Genomic DNA, 19,708 nt, shown 5'->3' with positions numbered 1-19,708 from the left:
TCATATACTGGGTCACAAAACAGCCCTTCATAAGTTTACAAGAATTGAAATTATACCATGCATACTTTCAGACCACAATGCTATGAAGCTTGAAATCAACCACAGGAAAAAGTCTGGAAAACCTCCAAAAGCATGGAGGTTAAAGAACACCCTACTAACGAATGAGTGGGTCAACCAGGCAATTAGAGAAGAAATTAAAACATATATGGAAACAAACGAAAATGAAAATACAACAATCCAAACGCTTTGGGATGCAGCGAAGGCAGTCCTGAGAGGAAAATACATTGCAATCCAGGCCTATCTCAAGAAACAAGAAAAATCCCAAATACAAAATCTAACAGCACACCTAAAGGAAATAGAAGCAGAACAGCAAAGGCAGCCTAAACCCAGCAGAAGAAGAGAAATAATAAAGATCAGAGCAGAAATAAACAATATAGAATCTAAAAAAACTGTAGAGCAGATCAACGAAACCAAGAGTTGGTTTTTTGAAAAAATAAACAAAATTGACAAACCTCTAGCCAGGCTTCTCAAAAAGAAAAGGGAGATGACCCAAATAGATAAAATCATGAATGAAAATGGAATGATTACAACCAATCCCTCAGAGATACAAACAATTATCAGGGAATACTATGAAAAATTATATGCCAGCAAATTGGACAACCTGGAAGAAATGGACAAATTTCTAAACATCCACACTCTTCCAAAACTCAATCAGGAGGAAATAGAAAGCTTGAACAGACCCATAACCAGCGAAGAAATCAAATCGGTTATCAAAAATCTCCCAACAAATAAGAGTCCAGGACCAGACGGCTTCCCAGGGGAGTTCTACCAGACATTTAAAGCAGAGATAATACCTATCCTTCTCAAGCTATTCCAAGAAATAGAAAGGGAAGGAAAACTTCCAGACTCATTCTATGAAGCCAGTATTACTTTGATTCCTAAACCAGACAGAGACCCAGTAAAAAAAGAGAACTACAGGCCAATATCCCTGATGAATATGGATGCAAAAATTCTTAATAAGATACTAGCAAATCGAATTCAACAGCATATAAAAAGAATTATTCAACATGATCAAGTGGGATTCATTCCTGGGATGCAGGGCTGGTTCAACATTCGCAAATCGATCAACGTGATACATCACATTAACAAAAAAAAAGAGAAGAACCATATGATCCTGTCAATCGATGCAGAAAAGGCCTTTGACAAAATCCAGCACCCTTTCTTAATAAAAACCCTTGAGAAAGTCGGGATAGAAGGAACATACTTAAAGATCATAAAGGCCATTTATGAAAAGCCCACAGCTAACATCATCCTCAACGGGGAAAAACTGAGAGCTTTTTCCCTGAGATCAGGAACACGACAGGGATGCCCACTGTCACCGCTGCTGTTTAATATAGTGCTGGAAGTTCTAGCATCAGCAATCAGACAACAAAAGGAAATCAAAGGCATCAAAATTGGCAAAGATGAAGTCAAGCTTTCGCTTTTTGCAGATGACATGATATTATACATGGAAAACCCGACAGACTCCACCAAAAGTCTGCTAGAACTGATACATGAATTCAGCAAAGTTGCAGGATACAAAATCAACGTGCAGAAATCAGTTGCATTCTTATACACTAACAATGAAGCAACAGAAAGACAAATGAAGAAACTGATCCCATTCACAATTGCACCAAGAAGCATAAAATACCTAGGAATAAATCTAACCAAAGATGTAAAAGATCTGTATGCTGAAAACTATAGAAAGCTTATGCAGGTAATTGAAGAAGATATAAAGAAATGGAAAGACATTCCCTGCTCATGGATTGGAAGAATAAATATTGTCAAAATGTCAATACTACCCAAAGCTATCTACACATTCAATGCAATCCCAATCAAAATTGCACCAGCATTCTTCTCGAAACTAGAACAAGCAATCCTAAAATTCATATGGAACCACAAAAGGCCCCGAATAGCCAAAGTAATTTTGAAGAAGAAGACCAAAGCAGGAGGCATCACAATCCCAGACTTTAGCCTCTACTACAAAGCTGTCATCATCAAGACAGCATGGTATTGGCATAAAAACAGACACATAGACCAATGGAATAGAGTAGAAACCCCAGAACTAGACCCACAAACGTATGGCCAACTCATCTTTGACAAAGCAGGAAAGAACATCCAATGGAAAAAAGACAGTCTCTTTAACAAATGGTGCTGGGAGAACTGGACAGCAACATGCAGAAGGTTGAAACTAGACCACTTTCTCACACCATTCACAAAAATAAACTCAAAATGGATAAAGGACCTGAATGTGAGACAGGAAACCATCAAAACCTTAGAGGAGAAAGCAGGAAAAGACCTCTCTGACCTCAGCCGTAGCAATCTCTTACTGGGCACATCCCCAAAGGCAAGGGAATTAAAAGCAAAAGTGAATTACTGGGACCTTATGAAGATAAAAAGCTTCTGCACAGCAAAGGAAACAACCAACAAAACTAAAAGGCAACCAACGGAATGGGAAAAGATATTTGCAAATGACACATCGGACAAAGGGCTAGTATCCAAAATCTATAAAGAGCTCATCAAACTCCACACCCGAAAAACAAATAACCCAGTGAAGAAATGGGCAGAAAACATGAATAGACACTTCTCTAAAGAAGACATCCGGATGGCCAACAGGCACATGAAAAGATGTTCAACGTCGCTCCTTATCAGGGAAATACAAATCAAAACCACACTCAGATACCACCTCACGCCAGTCAGAGTGGCCAAAATGAAGAAATCAGGAGACTATAGATGCTGGAGAGGATGTGGAGAAACAGGAACCCTCTTGCACTGTTGGTGGGAATGCAAATTGGTGCAGCCGCTCTGGAAAGCAGTGTGGAGGTTCCTCAGAAAATTAAAAATAGACCTACCCTATGACCCAGCAATAGCACTGCTAGGAATTTATCCAAGGGATACAGGAGTGCTGATGCATAGGGGCACCTGTACCCCAATGTTTGTGGCGGCACTCTCAACAATAGCCAAATTATGGAAAGAGCCTAAATGTCCATCAACTGATGAATGGATAAAGAAATTGTGGTTTATATACACAATGGAATACTACGTGGCAATGAGAAAAAATGAAATATGGCCTTTTGTAGCAACATGGATGGAACTGGAGAGTGTGATGCTAAGTGAAATAAGCCATACAGAGAAAGACAGATACCATATGGTTTCACTCTTATGTGGATCCTGAGAAACATAACAGAAACCCATGGGGGAGGGGAAGGAAAAAAAAAAAAAAAAAAAAAAAAACAGAGGTTAGAGTGGGAGAGAGCCAAAGCATTAGAGACTGTTAAAAACTGAGAACAAACTGAGGGTTGATGGGGGGTGGGAGGGAGGGCAGGGTGGGTGATGGGTATTGAGGAGGGCACCTTTTGGGATGAGCACTGGGTGTTGTATGGAAACCAATTTGACAGTAAATTTCATATATTAAAAAAAATAATAATAAAAAAAAATAAAAAAATAAAAAAATAAAAAAAAAAAAAAAAGCTACCACTTAGTGGATAGACAAAGGAAATTTGACAAATGAAATAAAAGGAGTAGAGAGAAAGAAGGACAATCCAGGTAGTATCAAATACAGAGTGAAAGACCCTCAAAAGGAATGGGAATAGTCCTTAGTTATAAACCCTATGGAGAGGACAGGTAAAGCCTGAAGCAAACCAACTGGGCTTAGAAGCTGGGGGTCACAGTGGTCATCTGCTAAACCACTTTCTGTAAATGGGAGAGACCAAATATGGAGACACAGCGTGAACCAACACCAAAGCATGGGAGTCACTGAATCTTGACAATTAATATCTAAAAATTACTTTTTTATTACCTCTTTAGTAGGAGTTAGATTTTTAAAGAATTATGCATGATAAAAACGATATGAAAATATGCAGACTAATGAGAGACAAAATAGTTGACATCCCATTTTATTTGAACATTGATTACAACACTCCTACTAATACACGATAGGGTATTTCAATGTTGAATTTTAATTTTTATCTTGAGCTTGCAGGTGGCAAGATTTTACTTTTGGCAGTTTGACAGCTATACTTGAAAGGGTCCCAACACCTTAGTAGGTAGCAGCTAGACAGATGGTCAAGGGACAAAGACATTCTGCATCTTTTTTTTTTCCTAGAGGTCTTTAAAACCAAATGGTGTCATTAGAATGTAAAGCTTATTCAGCATCTGACTACTGGGATAGTCAAGGTGTTTTAAAATCTCTACCCTTCCATGTCTGAGATAAAAGATGATAAAATATCTGATCTACTCCACTAAGATGAAAAGAAGAAACAAAAAACAAAAAATAAGCTGCTACTAGCTTAAAAAAGTTTTTTCTTTAATAAGTAATAATCTTTTAATCAACATTGTTTTTGTTAAAAGAGCAGTGTATAGGAAATGAGATGGATAGTGATAGTGCCATTCAGAATAGTTATAAATCAGGGGTGCCTGGGTGGCTCAGTCGATTAAGCGCTGGACTTCGGCTCAGGTCATGATCTCACAGTTCATGGGTTCAAGCCCTGTGCCAGGCTCTGTGCTGGCAGTTCAGAGCCTGGAGCCTGCTTCCCTTTCTGTGTCTCCCTCTCTCTTTGCCCCTCCTCTGCTTGCCCTCTCTTTCTCTCTCTCTCAAAACTTATTTATTTTATGTTTATTTAACATTAAAAAAATTAGAATAGTTGCAAATAAAATTGCTTGTCTTTACAAACAAAGGCCTATTTCTTAAAGTAGCAACATGGATGTCTAATGCTTTGCATTATATTTCCATAGTCAATAAAATAATCCTTTAGATGAGTAAAATCATAGGAGGGCAAACCCAAGTGGCAATGACATAGAACACATGCACGGAGGTAGAAGGGAATGAAAAATGAGAAGTTAACCTTTAAAAAACACAAAATGTTCATAATTGCTTGGCACAAAAATAGTACTTCTTCATACTATAAGGAATTTAAGAATCCTATCATGAAAATCACTTACCTAGCTCTTCATTTTCAATGACTTCAAATGTGGCCCAGATATCACCTTTCACAGGAATTATATTTTTTATTGCTAATATATCATTAGTTAATTCCTCTGCTTCCATCACAGGAGAGATCTGTAAGAGAAGCAAAATTTCTTCAGAATGTACATCAGACACAGAAATAGCTATATGACAGAGCCAATAGTGGTCACCCCATCCACCAACTTACGACACTCTTAAGTTTCTCCCTTAGTATGTTTACTTAGCTTCTCTAAGCACACAGAAGAAAATACGCAAGCAAACAAAAAACAGCATATTCAGATCTTCTCCATAAAATAGAATACATTTTAATGTGAGCACATGAACATTTTACAATATAGACATAATCTGGGAAAATCTGTTTTTTTCTCAGTGAGCAATTAGGGAAAAAGAAAATGTACCTAATCATACACAGAAGATCTTTCACTAGACAGTGAATCCAACAGCATTCTAGGAGTAAAAAATTTCACTCATCAGTTTTATATTCATGAGTTCAAAGAGGTTTGGATGATTCAGTCTGGGCCCTGAATTATACACAATCGACTGCTGTCTACCATGCCAAAAAGCCCCAGGGTCTTAGTGGTTTGTGGTGGGCCCCACTATGCCAAGTGACAGATGGTGGGGTCCCAAAGCATGCTAGAGCCAGGACTGCAGGACAGAGGCCAGCTCTACAAGAGTCCCAAAGCCTGAGGCCATGGCATAAGCATGCTGTCTTCTTCAGGGACTTTTGGGATTTTCGATTTGTTTCTTCGTGTTTTTGTTTCTGCCAATCTTAAATGCACACTGGACAAAAGCAAGCTGGCTTTCTTCAATTTGAATTTAGTTGTAACCGTACACAAAGAGAAGATGTTTTAAACATTAGGATACTGCGACTGCAACCTCGTTTGCACATTTTCAGTCGAAGTATGCACCTATTTTAAAAGTTCTTCCAACAGGAACGTGCTCGTTACCATTTCTCCTGTCCATGACCCATCATGAGCATATCACACATATGTAAGTAGCACAGAACACCTTCCATTACAGGTAACTCATACAGTCTATTTTCTTGACTTTGTGGAATTTAGTACTTTCTTTGGAATGTATTAATGATAAAATGAAGTCCACTATCTTTTATTTTAAACAGCCCAATGAAACATAATCTTGAAAGAAAAAAAAAATCTCACTATCTGGGCAAAGTGGAAAACTGTAGTAGAAACATCAGAGGAATCATTTCAATAATGCTGCTCATGTGAATGGCTCTGACATTTTTTTAAGAAGCATAACCCTCTCTTAAAATAATAAATTACTGAGAAACCAAACCGCAAGAGAGGCAGGGAGTGCCTCAGGTAGACATGGGAGTGGAAAACTGAACTCCATTCCTTGTCCCAGAGGGCTCCCAAGGACAGGGAGCTCCTAGAACTGCACACGGTACACTCTGCAAATTATTACTCTAAGGAACATAGAAATCAGTATGATGAGCATCAGGTTAGGAATCTGATGACCAAGGTATGTACTCTGGCCTTAACACTTTTAACTTCCAGTTTGCATTCATGTAAACTTGAGACATTTCCTGTTTCACCTGCTTCCTGGGACTTAGGTAACAACCAACTGAAATAAATATAACTGAATAGTCTTCCAAAGTCTTAAGCATGAAACATATGTTAATGATTATTTTTACATAGTTTTTGCTATGTTTTTAGAGAGAACTTGGAGTTCTTATAGGTGAAACTATATAGTCCTTTACGTGCATTTACTTAAAATAAGAATTTTGCTCAATTATAATAACTTGTGTTAAAATGAGCTACTAAACAGTGCGTGTGTAAGTGGAGCTAAGTCATGTGCTCTGAACACCTCCTCTAGCATGAGTGATGGACTCGTGCTGATTCTCTGTATTTCTTCCTCGTGTCCCCTATGATCAACATGCCACGATCAACATAGGAAATCTGATGTGGCCAAGGAGTGGCCTGCCTCTTTGGAACAAAACTTATTACTGTAGCAGTTCACTCCATGTTCTAAGTGAGTTAACCAGTGCCACAGAGACACAATATGTAATTGTTAAAAAATATAAATTAATAATTACAATGCATCTAACAAAACTGAAGCCCAGAAATACGTAACACTGTGTTTAAATATTGGACTTTAGATGGCAAAATGTCTTCTTCAAACATAGAATGTAGTCTTACTAAGTAGGAATCTGAATTATCACTGTTACCCTCCCCCTAAGGCAGACTAAGTACTGAATTATGGCAGCACGAGAGGGATACTTTTAATTCAGGAAAAAAAAAAAAAAAAAAAAGAAAGAAAGAAAAAAAATGATTCATATTCTCATAAAAGAGTTATCCAATATTCAAGTAAATTGGAGACAGAAAGTCTAGGATACAAGAGTAGAAGACTATTAATAAATAATAAAATAATATAGGACTAGTAGTAATTATTAAGTGCCAATAGTAGTATTATTTGTGCCAGGCAATTCACCAAGTGTTTTACACCCAGTATCTTACTGAGGACTCACATCAATGATACTATGTAAATACTCTAATTTTTCCTCATTTTATACGTGAGATGATTGGGGCTCAGACAGAGTAAGTTAATTTGCCTGATATTAAGAAGCTAGGAAAGGGAGGGGCAGCTATTTGAGCTCAAGTTATTTTTTTAGAACCTATAGAATATCGTAACCATAACCTAAAGTGCATTAAGATGTTCTCTTTCCAAATACCTAAGTTATGGAATTCCTGGAGAATACTGGAATAAAAAGTCAATCGTGGCAATCAATCATGGTTTGAACTGGACAGGCGAAATAAAATACAAGAGATGATGGAAAATTCAAGGTACATAAATTAATGTGTATTAATAGTTGTGATTTCCAGAAGTACCCTTTACATCCATCTTTAGGACTCACCCGAATTATAATGCTGCAGTCGGGTTCTTTCTTTTCTACATACACTTCAATTAACAAATCTCCAGCCTGGGAAACCTAGGAAAGGGCAGATGTGAAGAGAGTAAATACAGGCATGTTCTGAGAACATACTTCTGACACTTAAGACAGAAAGTCCTAGTCCTTTTTTGAAATATTTCATAATAATGAAATGAGCCTGTTAATAGTACAAGAATTCTCATCTTGCAGATGTGGTTGACTAAGAAAAAGGAATCTACACAAAGGATATAATCACAGGGCAACTTCTTCATCTCTTAATTAAGAATTTAGTGTCCTGAAATACTCTTATATTCTTACTAAAATAACAAACCTGTCTGCAACGGGAATACGTGCACTTTCAACAACATACGCTATGAGGGCCATCACCATGTATGTTAATAGGAGAAACAAAATAAGGAAAGAAAAGGATCCATATGTAATTGTGCTCCAATCTACAGGGTGGGTAAATACCCATAATTGAAAGAGAAAATAGGCATTGCTAGATCTTCAAAGCGATAATGCACAAAAATTGAAATTTGAGGATAAGTTAGGTTGGAGCTATATTACAACTACAAAAAGAGTAAGGATAGTTGGCAAAGAAAAAAAATTTGAAGTGAAAGAATAAGTTAGATAATAAGGAGAGGTTTTTATTTTAATTACTTTCAGCCAAGCATTAAGTGTTACATTATTTGGGTCACTATTATAGACCAGGAGGCATATTAAGTGAAGAAGAGACACTCCTTAACAAAACAAAAACCGTAAGATACCACCATGTAGATCATCAGTATAATGAGGAAAAGTATAATTAACACAGAATTTAAACCAATCTATGAAAAATATCTTGAGCAGCTTTTTTCAGAAATTGCCTTAAGTTATATAACCACTTAGAAATAATATCTCACAATTTAAAAAATGGTCATAACGGAGAAACTATCATTCTGAAGTTAAATTTGCCTAAGAATAAAATCTGATGAAAAAAATAGTAAAGAAAACATCTAAAAAATGTACTTTGAAGAAGTGTTTTTAATTACTCTGGCATTACAGACTTAGAAAAGCTTATTTCCAATTTTTCTTACTCATTTTTGATGATACACAAAAATTCTAGGAAAGAAAAGATACAGTTGACATTTCTACTTTTCACTGTGTTTGCATAAACAACTCTCCAGGAAGGACACATTTTAAAAATTAAAAACGCAAACACAAAGAACTCACAGAGTGAAGCTAAAACAAGAATAGCTAAGAAATTCAAACAGGGATAAGACATGGAGCCTGTCAGAAAAACACACCAGAGCAGAGTTTTGAATGGATTAGAGAAAAACACAAGCAAAAGAACAGGTTTTTTCAAAGTATTCTACTTTTCCTGTCCAATTACTACTATTTTATAGACAATTCTTTTCTTCTACTTACGTATACTTAATTAAAAAGCAGCCAAGACTCATTTCATTATTGCAATATGAATATAAAAGATAAAAATGCAGAAGGACACTCATATTTTATCTTATTACAACATAGGTAATGCTGCCAAAGATTATACCTTGGGCTCACACAACCCTTTATTTCATGACTGAGACTACCCCCCTTGCCACCCCCCCCCCCCAAAAAAAAAAAACAGTCATTCAGGAGAACTAACTGATAATGAGCCAGATTTCTTAGTTTTACAGGCTACATTAATTACTTAGGGTCAAAATGGAGGCGATGCTTTCGTAGGTAAGTACTGTCATAGTGCTAGCACTCAGGGATCTCGGGCACTGGGATGGCAGCCCTTTCTCCTCTCCTTCTTATGGAATAGTAGCTCCTAATAAGCTCCTAATAGTAGTTCCTAGTAAGGAAGCATTTGCTTCATTCTCTGAGTATATCTATAAACAGAAGATACTCGACCCATTTATATTATTTACATTTGTATCCAGAATCCACTACAACTCCTAAGTGATTAGAAGAAGATTAAATACCAATTTTAAGAAAGTTCAGTGAATGCTCATCAAACAAGGAAAGGTTCCCTGGAAAACGGTAGTGCACCCTGAACACACAAATCCAATATAATGCAACTGAGGAAAGCAAAAGAAGATTTAGAAAATAGTCAATTTCAGACATAAATCAGCGTATGTTACAAAGCTGACATTAGAAAAATTCCCACTAATATAATCATCTGAGAGCATGCAGAGCAAAAGCATAGAAGAGATAATTTATATTTTCAAAATCATAATGGAAAAAAGAATCATTACGGAGATGAATTTTCAATTTAGTCTTGTATTTCTTTGGCTTTAAATGCTTCCTTTGAAATCCACTCGTATTTTTAATAGTGCATTTGTAACTAGAAATTGATTTTATAAAGGGCATTTGATAAGATTAATAATGATTTTTCCTTCTTTATTTTGAAAAATTTGCATTAACATACTTTGGCATTTCACATATGAACGTCGTGCTGCAGAATTAGGCAACTATTTTATCTAGGTTCTTTTTTCCCCATTACTTTTACTTTGCTTCAAATAGGAACTTGAAAATAAATACAACAAACAGCTTTACTTACAACAGAAGTTTTTAGTTTTTGTTATTTTTGAAATTATTTTTTTATTCTTTGGAGATCTAACTATTACTACTCACTTGAGTGTCTTTCCACTTGGTAATAAAGCTATTTTCTATGTCCATTTGTTTGACTTGGTCTTCTTTAACCTGTTTAAAATATAATTTGGGACATTCTAATAAAATACAAGGAGTGATGGTACTCATCCTCACATAACTCTTCAGGAATTTAAAGACCAACAATTTAAAAATAAATGAGAATGACCATCTTAATCAGCATGGGCCCACACAGCCATGGCAGAAATAAAGCCAACATGATAGAGCCTCATAAAGTTCAGAGAATTTTATGATGACATCACTTCAAGCTGCAGACTCCATCAATGGAAGCTGTACTGCTAATTGACTTAATAAGCAAAGGGGGTAATGAGTGATTTGTTAGAGTTGATGTAGGTTACAAGATAAGACTAATTTCTCAAACTGAAATGCTTGTTAAATGCTTACAAAATTCCTATGATTTAAAGCTGGGGTTAGCAAAACTACGAAAATAATCATTTATTTTTTTGTTAATGTAACAGTACAAACATAGAAAATAAAGAGAGCATGTAAAGCCACACATTATTTTTTTCCTAATTCTTTCATTTCTCAGCATGAGAATTACTGCAAAGAAGCTGCTGTTGATCAAAAACAGTGGACACATATAGAAAGAAAGAGATCAAAGAGCAAAGAGAATCCAACAATCTTGGTGTCCATTCCTATATAAATGAAGATACAAATGGTGTGTTTTTATTTTATTAAAGTAGAGCTTCTTTCCCTTGGCTAAGGAATCCTGCAATCACTTACTATAAGAATGTAAGAACTCTACATAGAATAACCTATTACATTAACTCATTTAATTTCAACGGACATACCCATAATCCTGGAAAACAAGAAGTCTTATACAACACCATAGAGTGCCCCAAAAGGTTAAATGCAACCATGCTAGTGGTAATCAAGAGGTCAGTGTTCATGAAGCAATGGAGTTGGACCTTTGACCCAAATACCCTATATACCCCCCATGTTCAAACCCTGGGCTTATTTCCTCGATTTTTACTTCTTTCAACTAAGAAATTATCCTTATTCCAACAGTTTTCTGATGAAACATGAATATATTAACTTCATAAAATAGCAAATTGAAAGTCAAATAATTAGAACACACTTAGTAAAAACCACAGAACATTATTTCGGGATTTTCTTCATTTCCAATTCAGACACAATTAAAATAAAACACTAAAATGCATTCAATTGCAGACTTTATCAGCCTGGTATTTATTACCAAATTTGTAAAATTCACAATTTCACACCTCTAAGTAGACACACTTAATGCATACACACACTGACAAGGAAAAAAAAAAAAGCCACAGAAACACTATAAATAGGAATATTCTGTCCAACAGACACCAGATGGCTTCAAAGCAGTCAAATTTAAATGAATGGCTACAGCTAAAAAGGCTACTTGTATCTAAAATATTAAAGATCATGTAACTATTCTTTATTTTTAGATATTCATAAAGACGTGATTATAAAAATCCTAAAATATAAATTTTTATTTGCCAACAGTAACATCGAAACTATTTTAAAAAGGGCAGGATATAAAATATTTACCTCAAATATCTCAACATAATTATTAATTAAGTCCTCGATTACATTCACTTCTTCACTAGTTTGTCCTTTAGTTTGAAACAAACAGGATGAAAAGACCAAGGCCAAATTATGGGCATTCATGTGATTGATTTCTGAGCATTTCTGAACCCTGTTAGAGAAAAGCATAGCTCATTACGACACACTTCATAGAACTTTAGTCATAATACCCATTTATCATTATTTAACACATACACACACACATCAAAAGTCTCTGATAGAAGATGTACGGTGGTGATTTAAAGAACAATGCACAGTTTGTTCTTCTGAGTACTTACAGTCAAGAATATAAGAAAACACTACTGTTAAAGAAGATACGACTACAAGTTACAAAGCAGTCCTTGCCTGTGGACTGGATGAGATGCACCGAGACAATGGTACAACCTGAGGCTAAGGCATAAAGATGGGCTTAAACGATGGTGTAAAATGACCAGCGGGGCTGAAGCATAAATGAAACAGGGGAAAGGAGGCAGTAGGTAAGTAGGAAAAATAGCAAGGAAGGTGAATTGAGAGGCATACAGTAGACAGTTCCAAATTCAAGGTTCAAGGCTGAGCTGAATTTTCCAGGAAGTGCAAATCAGGTGAGAAAATACTTGGCAGCATGTGTTTGTACCGTTAGCCAAAATAGGATATTCTCTCTCAAAAAGCAAACAATTAAAAAATATAATTACTGGATATGACTTGGATATAACTATGAAGGTCTTTTTACAGTGAAAAGACATGAAAAGGAGTCAACTCTCCCTATGATTAGGCTACAAAATTTGGGCCTTACAAAGAGCATTTAAAGTACAGTTCACCCCTTGAACAACAGAATTTGAACTGTGTGGGTCCACTTACATGTGGATTTTTTTGATAAATACAATACAGTTATATATTTTCTTTTATGATTTTCTTAATATTTTCTTTTCTCTAGCTTAATTGTAAGAATACAGTACATAATACATATACCATACACAATAGGTATTAATTGACTGTATATGTTACTGGTAAGGATTCCAGTCAACAGTAGGCTATCAGTAGTTAAGTATTGGGGGGAGTCAAATTATATGTGGACTTTGATGTGCAGGGGAGCACTGCCCCTAAACCCTGAATTTCAAGGGTCAACTGTATTCACAAATGGTAATGCAAAGTGATTTTAAAAAACCTACAGGCATCACCCCAATAAAAGGAAATATACATCAATAAAAATGCACAGGTAAGAACTATAAGTGATATACATGTGGGTATCTATTAATGCTGTTTGCCACTGACTATATATAATAACACCCTGCTCAACTGCCTAATTACATTTTTAAATTTTAAAATACATACTAAAAAGGAGAGACTAACTGTATCAAAGGAATAAAACAAGACAAAGCTAGGTACACCTGTCTTTAAAAGGAGATTCTAGTAGTTACAAAAGAGAGTAAAGATGACAGGAATATATATATATATTATATATATATATTATATATATATAATATATATATATGATGGTGTAAGAAACTCACAAAATGCCACACTGCATGGCAGAGACTGAGCAAGTGCAATCATTGTATGTGATTTATAAGATGCAAAGGGAATCTCAAGTTAATAGAGGAGGGTGTGATAATTGTGGACATCCCTCTCAAAACTACATCTGTACTCTTATCACACTAAATTATAAACATCAGGAAAATTTATCTGCAGGTCTGCCTGTGTTACCAGAATCAGAGCATCTCCCAGTCAGGAACTGTTGCTTTAATCACACTGGAGTGCATAATAAATATCTGGTGAATGGAATTAAGTAAGTGTTAGTCATGGAAGAAGCGATCCGTTATCTGGGGCAGGGATGGAATTAAATACTAAATCAACCTGACCTAACCAAATGGACCTCTCAAACTTCTGAGGACTCTATTAAACATTCTCACCTTCTTGAGACTTCCTTTTGCAATAGTATCCTCCTTGCTACTCTTCACCTCTCTTCTCTTTCATTTCTGCAGCTGCCTTAATTTATGACATAAAGTCCAAGGAATACAGTATTTTCCTTTCCTTCCTTTATTTCTCTGCCCCACAAGCTATCATTCCCAAGTGTTTCTATTAAACCCACGGAGTCTCTTCTCACTCAGGCCTTCTCATTAGAAGCCCAAGAAAACAGTTTCCTGGTTAGTTTCTCTGTGTCTATTCCAATCTCTTTTCAATCAATCCCATCCATGGGTTATTGTCCTAAAACAGACTTGATCAGTCACTCTTTATTGTGTGAAAATCTGAATGTTTTCACATGACCACTTGAGCCTTTCACAACCTCCTGCCAGCCAACTACACACCAGCTCATCTCCCAGCACATCTGTTTCCTAGAAATAGCCACCACTCATTTCTTGTTACTTATCTTTCCTTCACATACCCCTTTCAATGTGAAGCATTCCCTGGATGTCAACACACAACAAATGATTCAATCTTTCCTCCCATGTTAAAATTCTCTATATTAAAATCTGTTCCAGTGATGCTGTGCTTCCCCTAAAAATTATAAAATTCCCTGCATCACTCCTGTGCATTCACTCTGACATCCAGAGGTCCCTGATGCAAAGGTTGGGAACTGTGGACTTAAGGCTTTTTGTCATTCATGTATTATTATCTTCAAATGTTTCTGTTCACATGGAATCTTAATAGGCGCTGTTTAGTATACAGTAGGAACTAAAATATATGCCAGATGAAGAAACGGGGGGAGAGGGGAAGGATGGGAAGGAAGTCGTGATCTCAAACTCAAATCTGAATAAAAAATCTTAAGAACAATTATGTGTAACTCAATGTTCAAAATATTAACTTAATAAACTGTAGCAGTCCGGTCATATATTAAATTTTTCTGAAGTTTATTTATTTATTTTGAGAGAGAAAGAGAGAGAGAGTGTGTACGCACATGAACATGAGTGGGACAGGGGCAAAGAGAGAGGGAGGGAGAGAATCCTAAGCAGGCTCCAAGCCGTCAGCACGGAGCCTGATGCAGGGCTAGATCTTACGCACCTTGCGATCATGACCTGAGCCGAAACCAAGAGTTGGACACTTAACCGACTGAGCCACCCAGGCACCCCTAAAATTTCTGAAGAAGAATCTGTCCCAATGTCTCATAAGAATTTCTCAGACTGCAAATAAGATAGTTTCAGTAGAATATTCAGCTACACAAAAATTCGGTGTACTGCATCTATGCAGGAGGTGACAATGCTATACTCCCTAAGCCATATTTACACTTATTAAAGTTCTTGTAGTAGTTCTAACAGCAAAACCAACCAACCAACACACCTTTCATTTTAACCGAAAGGGTTATTTTCAAACATTCCTCCTCCTTCAGAGATCTTATTTCTCAAGCTACTACTATATTCTTCCTATCCTCCCAAATGAAGGAAACTATATACCCTGATGCAGAAAATATTTTAGACTTCTAAAATTTTCTCATATGTTCAACAGTATGATGCTAAAGTATTAGAATTAGGTTAGACACAAATTGATAAGGGAGAAATAAAAGTTTATGAAGAGTTCATCATGAGAAAATACTGTGCTCACAGACAGATTCCTGCTAGAGAATTCTGGTCTTTGTACTTTCTTCTCTTCTCTAGCTTTCCTCTTAAATGAGTTTTAAACTTTGTGCTTATATACTGGATTCACTTGGGGATGCTGTACATGATTGTTTCTAATTCATTTAAGAAATTTTCCAGTATGCTATTTATCTGAAATGGGTCTTAATTACAGAAAGAAACATTCAAGTGATAGTTTGCTGGGGATTTTATTTTAAAACCATTTTCTTCCCCCCTTCCACTCATCACCCACCTCCTTTCTGGCAACCCCTAGTTCTTCTCTGTATTTAAGAAACTGCTTTTTTGTCTCCTTTCTTCCTTCTTTATTCATGTTTTTCTTAAATTTCATATATAAGTGAAATCATATGGTATTTGTCTTTCTCAGTCTGACTTATTACACTTGGTATAATATCCTCTAGGTCTATCCATGTTGTTAAAAATGACAAAAACCTCATTCTTTTTTATGGCTGAGTAATAGTCCTGTGTGTGTGTGTGTGTGTGTGTGTGTGTGTGTGTGTGTACACACTACTACTTCTTTATCCATCCATCTGTTGATGGACACTTAATGTTGCTTCTATAACTACGTTATTGTAAATAATGCTGCAATAAACACAGGGGTGCATATATCTTTTAGAATTATTGCTTTTATTTTCCTTGGGTAAATACCTAGTAGTGGAATTACTAAATTATATGGTAGTTCTATTTTTAATGTTCTGAGGAACATCCATACTCCTTCCACAGTGGCTACACTAGTTTATATTCCCATGAATAGAGCAGGAGGGTTCCCTTTTCTCCACATCCTTGCCAACACTTGTTATTTTCTGTCTTTTGGACACTAGCCATTCTGGCTGGCAGAAGGTGATATCTCATTATAGTTTTGACTTATATTTTCCTGATGATGAGTGATATTGAGCATCTTTTTATGTGTCTGTTGGCCATATGTGTGTCTTTGGAGAAATGTCTATTCAGGTTCTCTGCCCATTTTTAATCAGATTATTTGTTTCTCTATTGTTGACGTCTATAAGTTCTTTATATACTTTGAATATAAACCCCTTATCAGATATATGATTTGCAAATATCTTCTACCATTCAGCAAACTGCCTTGTTTTATTGATGGTTTCCTCTGCTCTGCAAAATCATTTTATTTTGGTGCAGCCCTAATAGTTTATTTTGCTTTTGTTTCCTCTGCCTGAGGAGACAGATCCAGAAAGAGGTTTCTAAAGCCAATGTCAAAGAAATTACTGTCTATGTCTTCTTCTGGGATTTTTACTGTTTCAGGTCTCACATTTAGGTATTTAATCCATTCTTCAGTTTTTTGGTTTTCTTTGTTTTTGTTTTTGTATCTGGTGCTGGAAAGTGGTCTAGTTCCACTCTTTTGCATGTGGCTCTCAAGTTTTTCCAGTCCCACTTAAAGAGACGGCTTTCTTTTCCTCATTGTATTCTTTCCTCCTTTATTGCAGATTAAGTAACCATGTAAGTGTGAGTTTATTTCTGAACTCTATATTCTCTCCCATTGATTGATCTCTGTGTCTATTTTTGTGCCAGGACCACAAGGTTTCTATCACTACAGATTTGTGGTATATCTTAAGATCTGGGATTGGGGTACCTCCAGCTTTGTTGCTCTTTCTCAAGACTGCTTTGGCTATTTGGGATCTTTTGTAGGTCCATACACATTTTAGGATTATTTGTTCTAATTCTTTAAAAACTTATGTTGGTATTTTGATATGGATTGTATTAAAATTGTAGACTGCTAACAATTTAATTCTTCCAATCTTTGTGCATGGTATACCTTTCCATTTATTTGTGTCATCTTTAGTTTCTTTCATCAGCGTTTTATAGTTTTTTGAGTACAAGTCTTCCACTTCACTGGTTAAGTTTATTCCTAAGTATTTTGTTATTTTTAATGCAATTGTAAAGGAGACTGTTTTCTTAATTTATTTCTGCTACTTCATTATTAATCTATAAAAATGCAACAGATTTCTGTATGTTAATTTTGGATCCTGCTATCTTACTGAATTCATGTCATTGGTTCTAGCAGTTTTTCAGTGGATTGAAGCCATTTTTAAGGTATGATGGATAATTCAGTCACATATAGAAAGTTAGCCATAGTACTTTAAATTTAAGAAATAATGACTTATAGAGTGCCAAGTCTAAAATGTCTGGAAAAGCTCATGAAACCACCCACCTGTAAAGATGTTCAATTACAGCTGCCAACGTTGCTCGGTTGACCCCTGGAAGAGAACGTATAAATGCCCCATACTTTTTAATTCTTTCCTTGTCATCTTGAGTATCTAGAGGTTAAAAACAAACAATTTTAGGCCAAAACTAATAGTCTGTAACACAAATTTGCCTTTTAACAGTATTTTAAACCAATATTCATTACTGTAGCTCACTAAGTGATCTAATCAAGTTTTAATAGAATAAATATTCAGGCTTCTATAACTCTGGAAAGGCATTTACACAGACATTCCATGGTAGGAAGACAGAGTTCTTATGCTTTCTAATTAAAAATGAAGCACTCTCAAAACCCAAGGTTGCACTTTATCCTCTACTTTATGAACTACTGAACTTCATCTAATAGGAATATATTCAATTGATAACTCAAATTCGAGTACAAATTGAGAGATAAACTGAAAGTCTTTTAACTTTGGCTATGGGAAGATTTCAGTCTGTTATTTGCAAATGACATTTCTGATTCTTTTCCCTTGTGAAATCATAAAAATCTTACCAAAACTAATGAACCATCTTGGAGCTATGAACTGTGTTACCCTGCAGATCCATATATAGGGGCCTTTGACCAGCCCTAGCATCTCCAAGTCATTGGAAAAGGTAAGGGGGCAATGGAGGAAGTCATGTGCAGGCCCTGATAACTATGACACAGACTTAGAGAAGGATGGTCCCTCTGTCACTGTCATTGACAGAACTTGGTTAGTTATACACAGGAGGATGAGAGGCAATTATGTTCCACTCTCCTAACCCCAGAAGTCAAATACTTAGAGAAACTAGATCCAGGAACCCCCAAAGTTCTAGACTCTAGAAGACATGCAGCAGTGGTTTGCTCTAACCTGCTAGCTTACAGGGGAAATAAAAGGCCATTCTTCAAATAAATAACTTGTGGTGACTTTGTAACTCAAGGGGATTGCACGTATATATTCCCTCACAATTCCCAACTACCTGTGGAAACAAGACTTTTTCATTTTCTGTTCAGCCCAACCTATTCTATTCACAGAAAGCCAGCAGCACATTAATGATTTTTCAAGAGTACACGGTCACTTGCAAAGGGCATTAGGATCCCTGGGGAGGTAAGAAACTCTGTGGCACATTTTTGAAGTACACTCCTAATCAAAACTGTAACCATAGCTCCTTTGTACTGCTGTAGCCTACGTATAAGACCTCTAGAGGTAAACATGATCATATTGACTTAACTCTGCTAATAGATGACTAAAAGCGAGAGGGGAAAACACCAAAATTATATTCAAAGACTACACTGGAAGTGAATGAAGAATTATCTATCATGTCTAGTACAATCCAAACACCCTCTTGTCATCCAGTTTCTAACTATAATGGTATTAATTTAATAAGATGTTATTAATATTACTACCTTTATAACAAGAAGTCATGCTAGTACAGCATATCTTCACAAATCTTATAAGGATAAAATAGATGATATTTTCAAAATAAAGCTTAAGCAATTTGAAAGTAAAACTTAAGATAGATTTCAGGTCATATAGAAAATACAATGAACTAGTCAGCTAGCCGCAGACTTCAGACAACTTAATGTGTTCTTAGAAGAACAGATCATCGATCATATAAATAGGTGGTATGACACTGTAAGGCATTCTTTGCCTCAGTGCACAGGACCCAAGAGAGCTCTTCTATGAGGTCATCCAGAGAGTTCCGGTTTATCCTTCTCAGATCCAACATAGAGCACCTCTGACAAGTTAGGGTGAGCTATGTTAGATCTGAAAGCAAACGACTTTAAGGCTATTTGACCTAGCATCTAAAACCTTCTCCAAGTAAATTCTCAAAGAATTCTCATCCAAGTAAAAGGTGAACACATTGCTCTTTGACACTTGCTACTATTTACCA

General features: G+C 35.9%; 1 protein-coding gene across 5 annotated transcripts in view; it reads right to left on the bottom strand.

The window, feature by feature from the left end:
• ARAP2 (ArfGAP with RhoGAP domain, ankyrin repeat and PH domain 2) overlaps window positions 1-19,708 on the bottom strand; it is a 194,361-nt gene that overhangs the window by 48,465 nt on the left and 126,188 nt on the right. For 4 of the 5 annotated variants that reach the window (XM_053901630.1, XM_019414538.2, XM_019414546.2 and 1 more), the window contains exons 22-26: window positions 17,805-17,910; window positions 12,057-12,204; window positions 10,497-10,565; window positions 7,881-7,955; window positions 4,981-5,098 (exon numbers count right to left, since the gene is read on the bottom strand). In XM_053901630.1, coding sequence (XP_053757605.1) covers window positions 4,981-5,098; window positions 7,881-7,955; window positions 10,497-10,565; window positions 12,057-12,204; window positions 17,805-17,910 — 516 coding nt within the window. The remainder of the gene's footprint in view (window positions 1-4,980; window positions 5,099-7,880; window positions 7,956-10,496; window positions 10,566-12,056; window positions 12,205-17,804; window positions 17,911-19,708) is intronic. The other variant, XM_019414532.2, reaches the window with a different exon arrangement.

Source organism: Panthera pardus, unplaced genomic scaffold (assembly GCF_024362965.1).
Source record: "Panthera pardus isolate Hobbes unplaced genomic scaffold, ASM2436296v1 HiC_scaffold_13, whole genome shotgun sequence".
Classification (NCBI taxonomy): domain Eukaryota; kingdom Metazoa; phylum Chordata; class Mammalia; order Carnivora; family Felidae; genus Panthera; species Panthera pardus.
The sequence above is the reverse complement of the archived record's forward strand: the minus strand, read 5'-3'. Positions and strand labels throughout refer to the sequence as shown.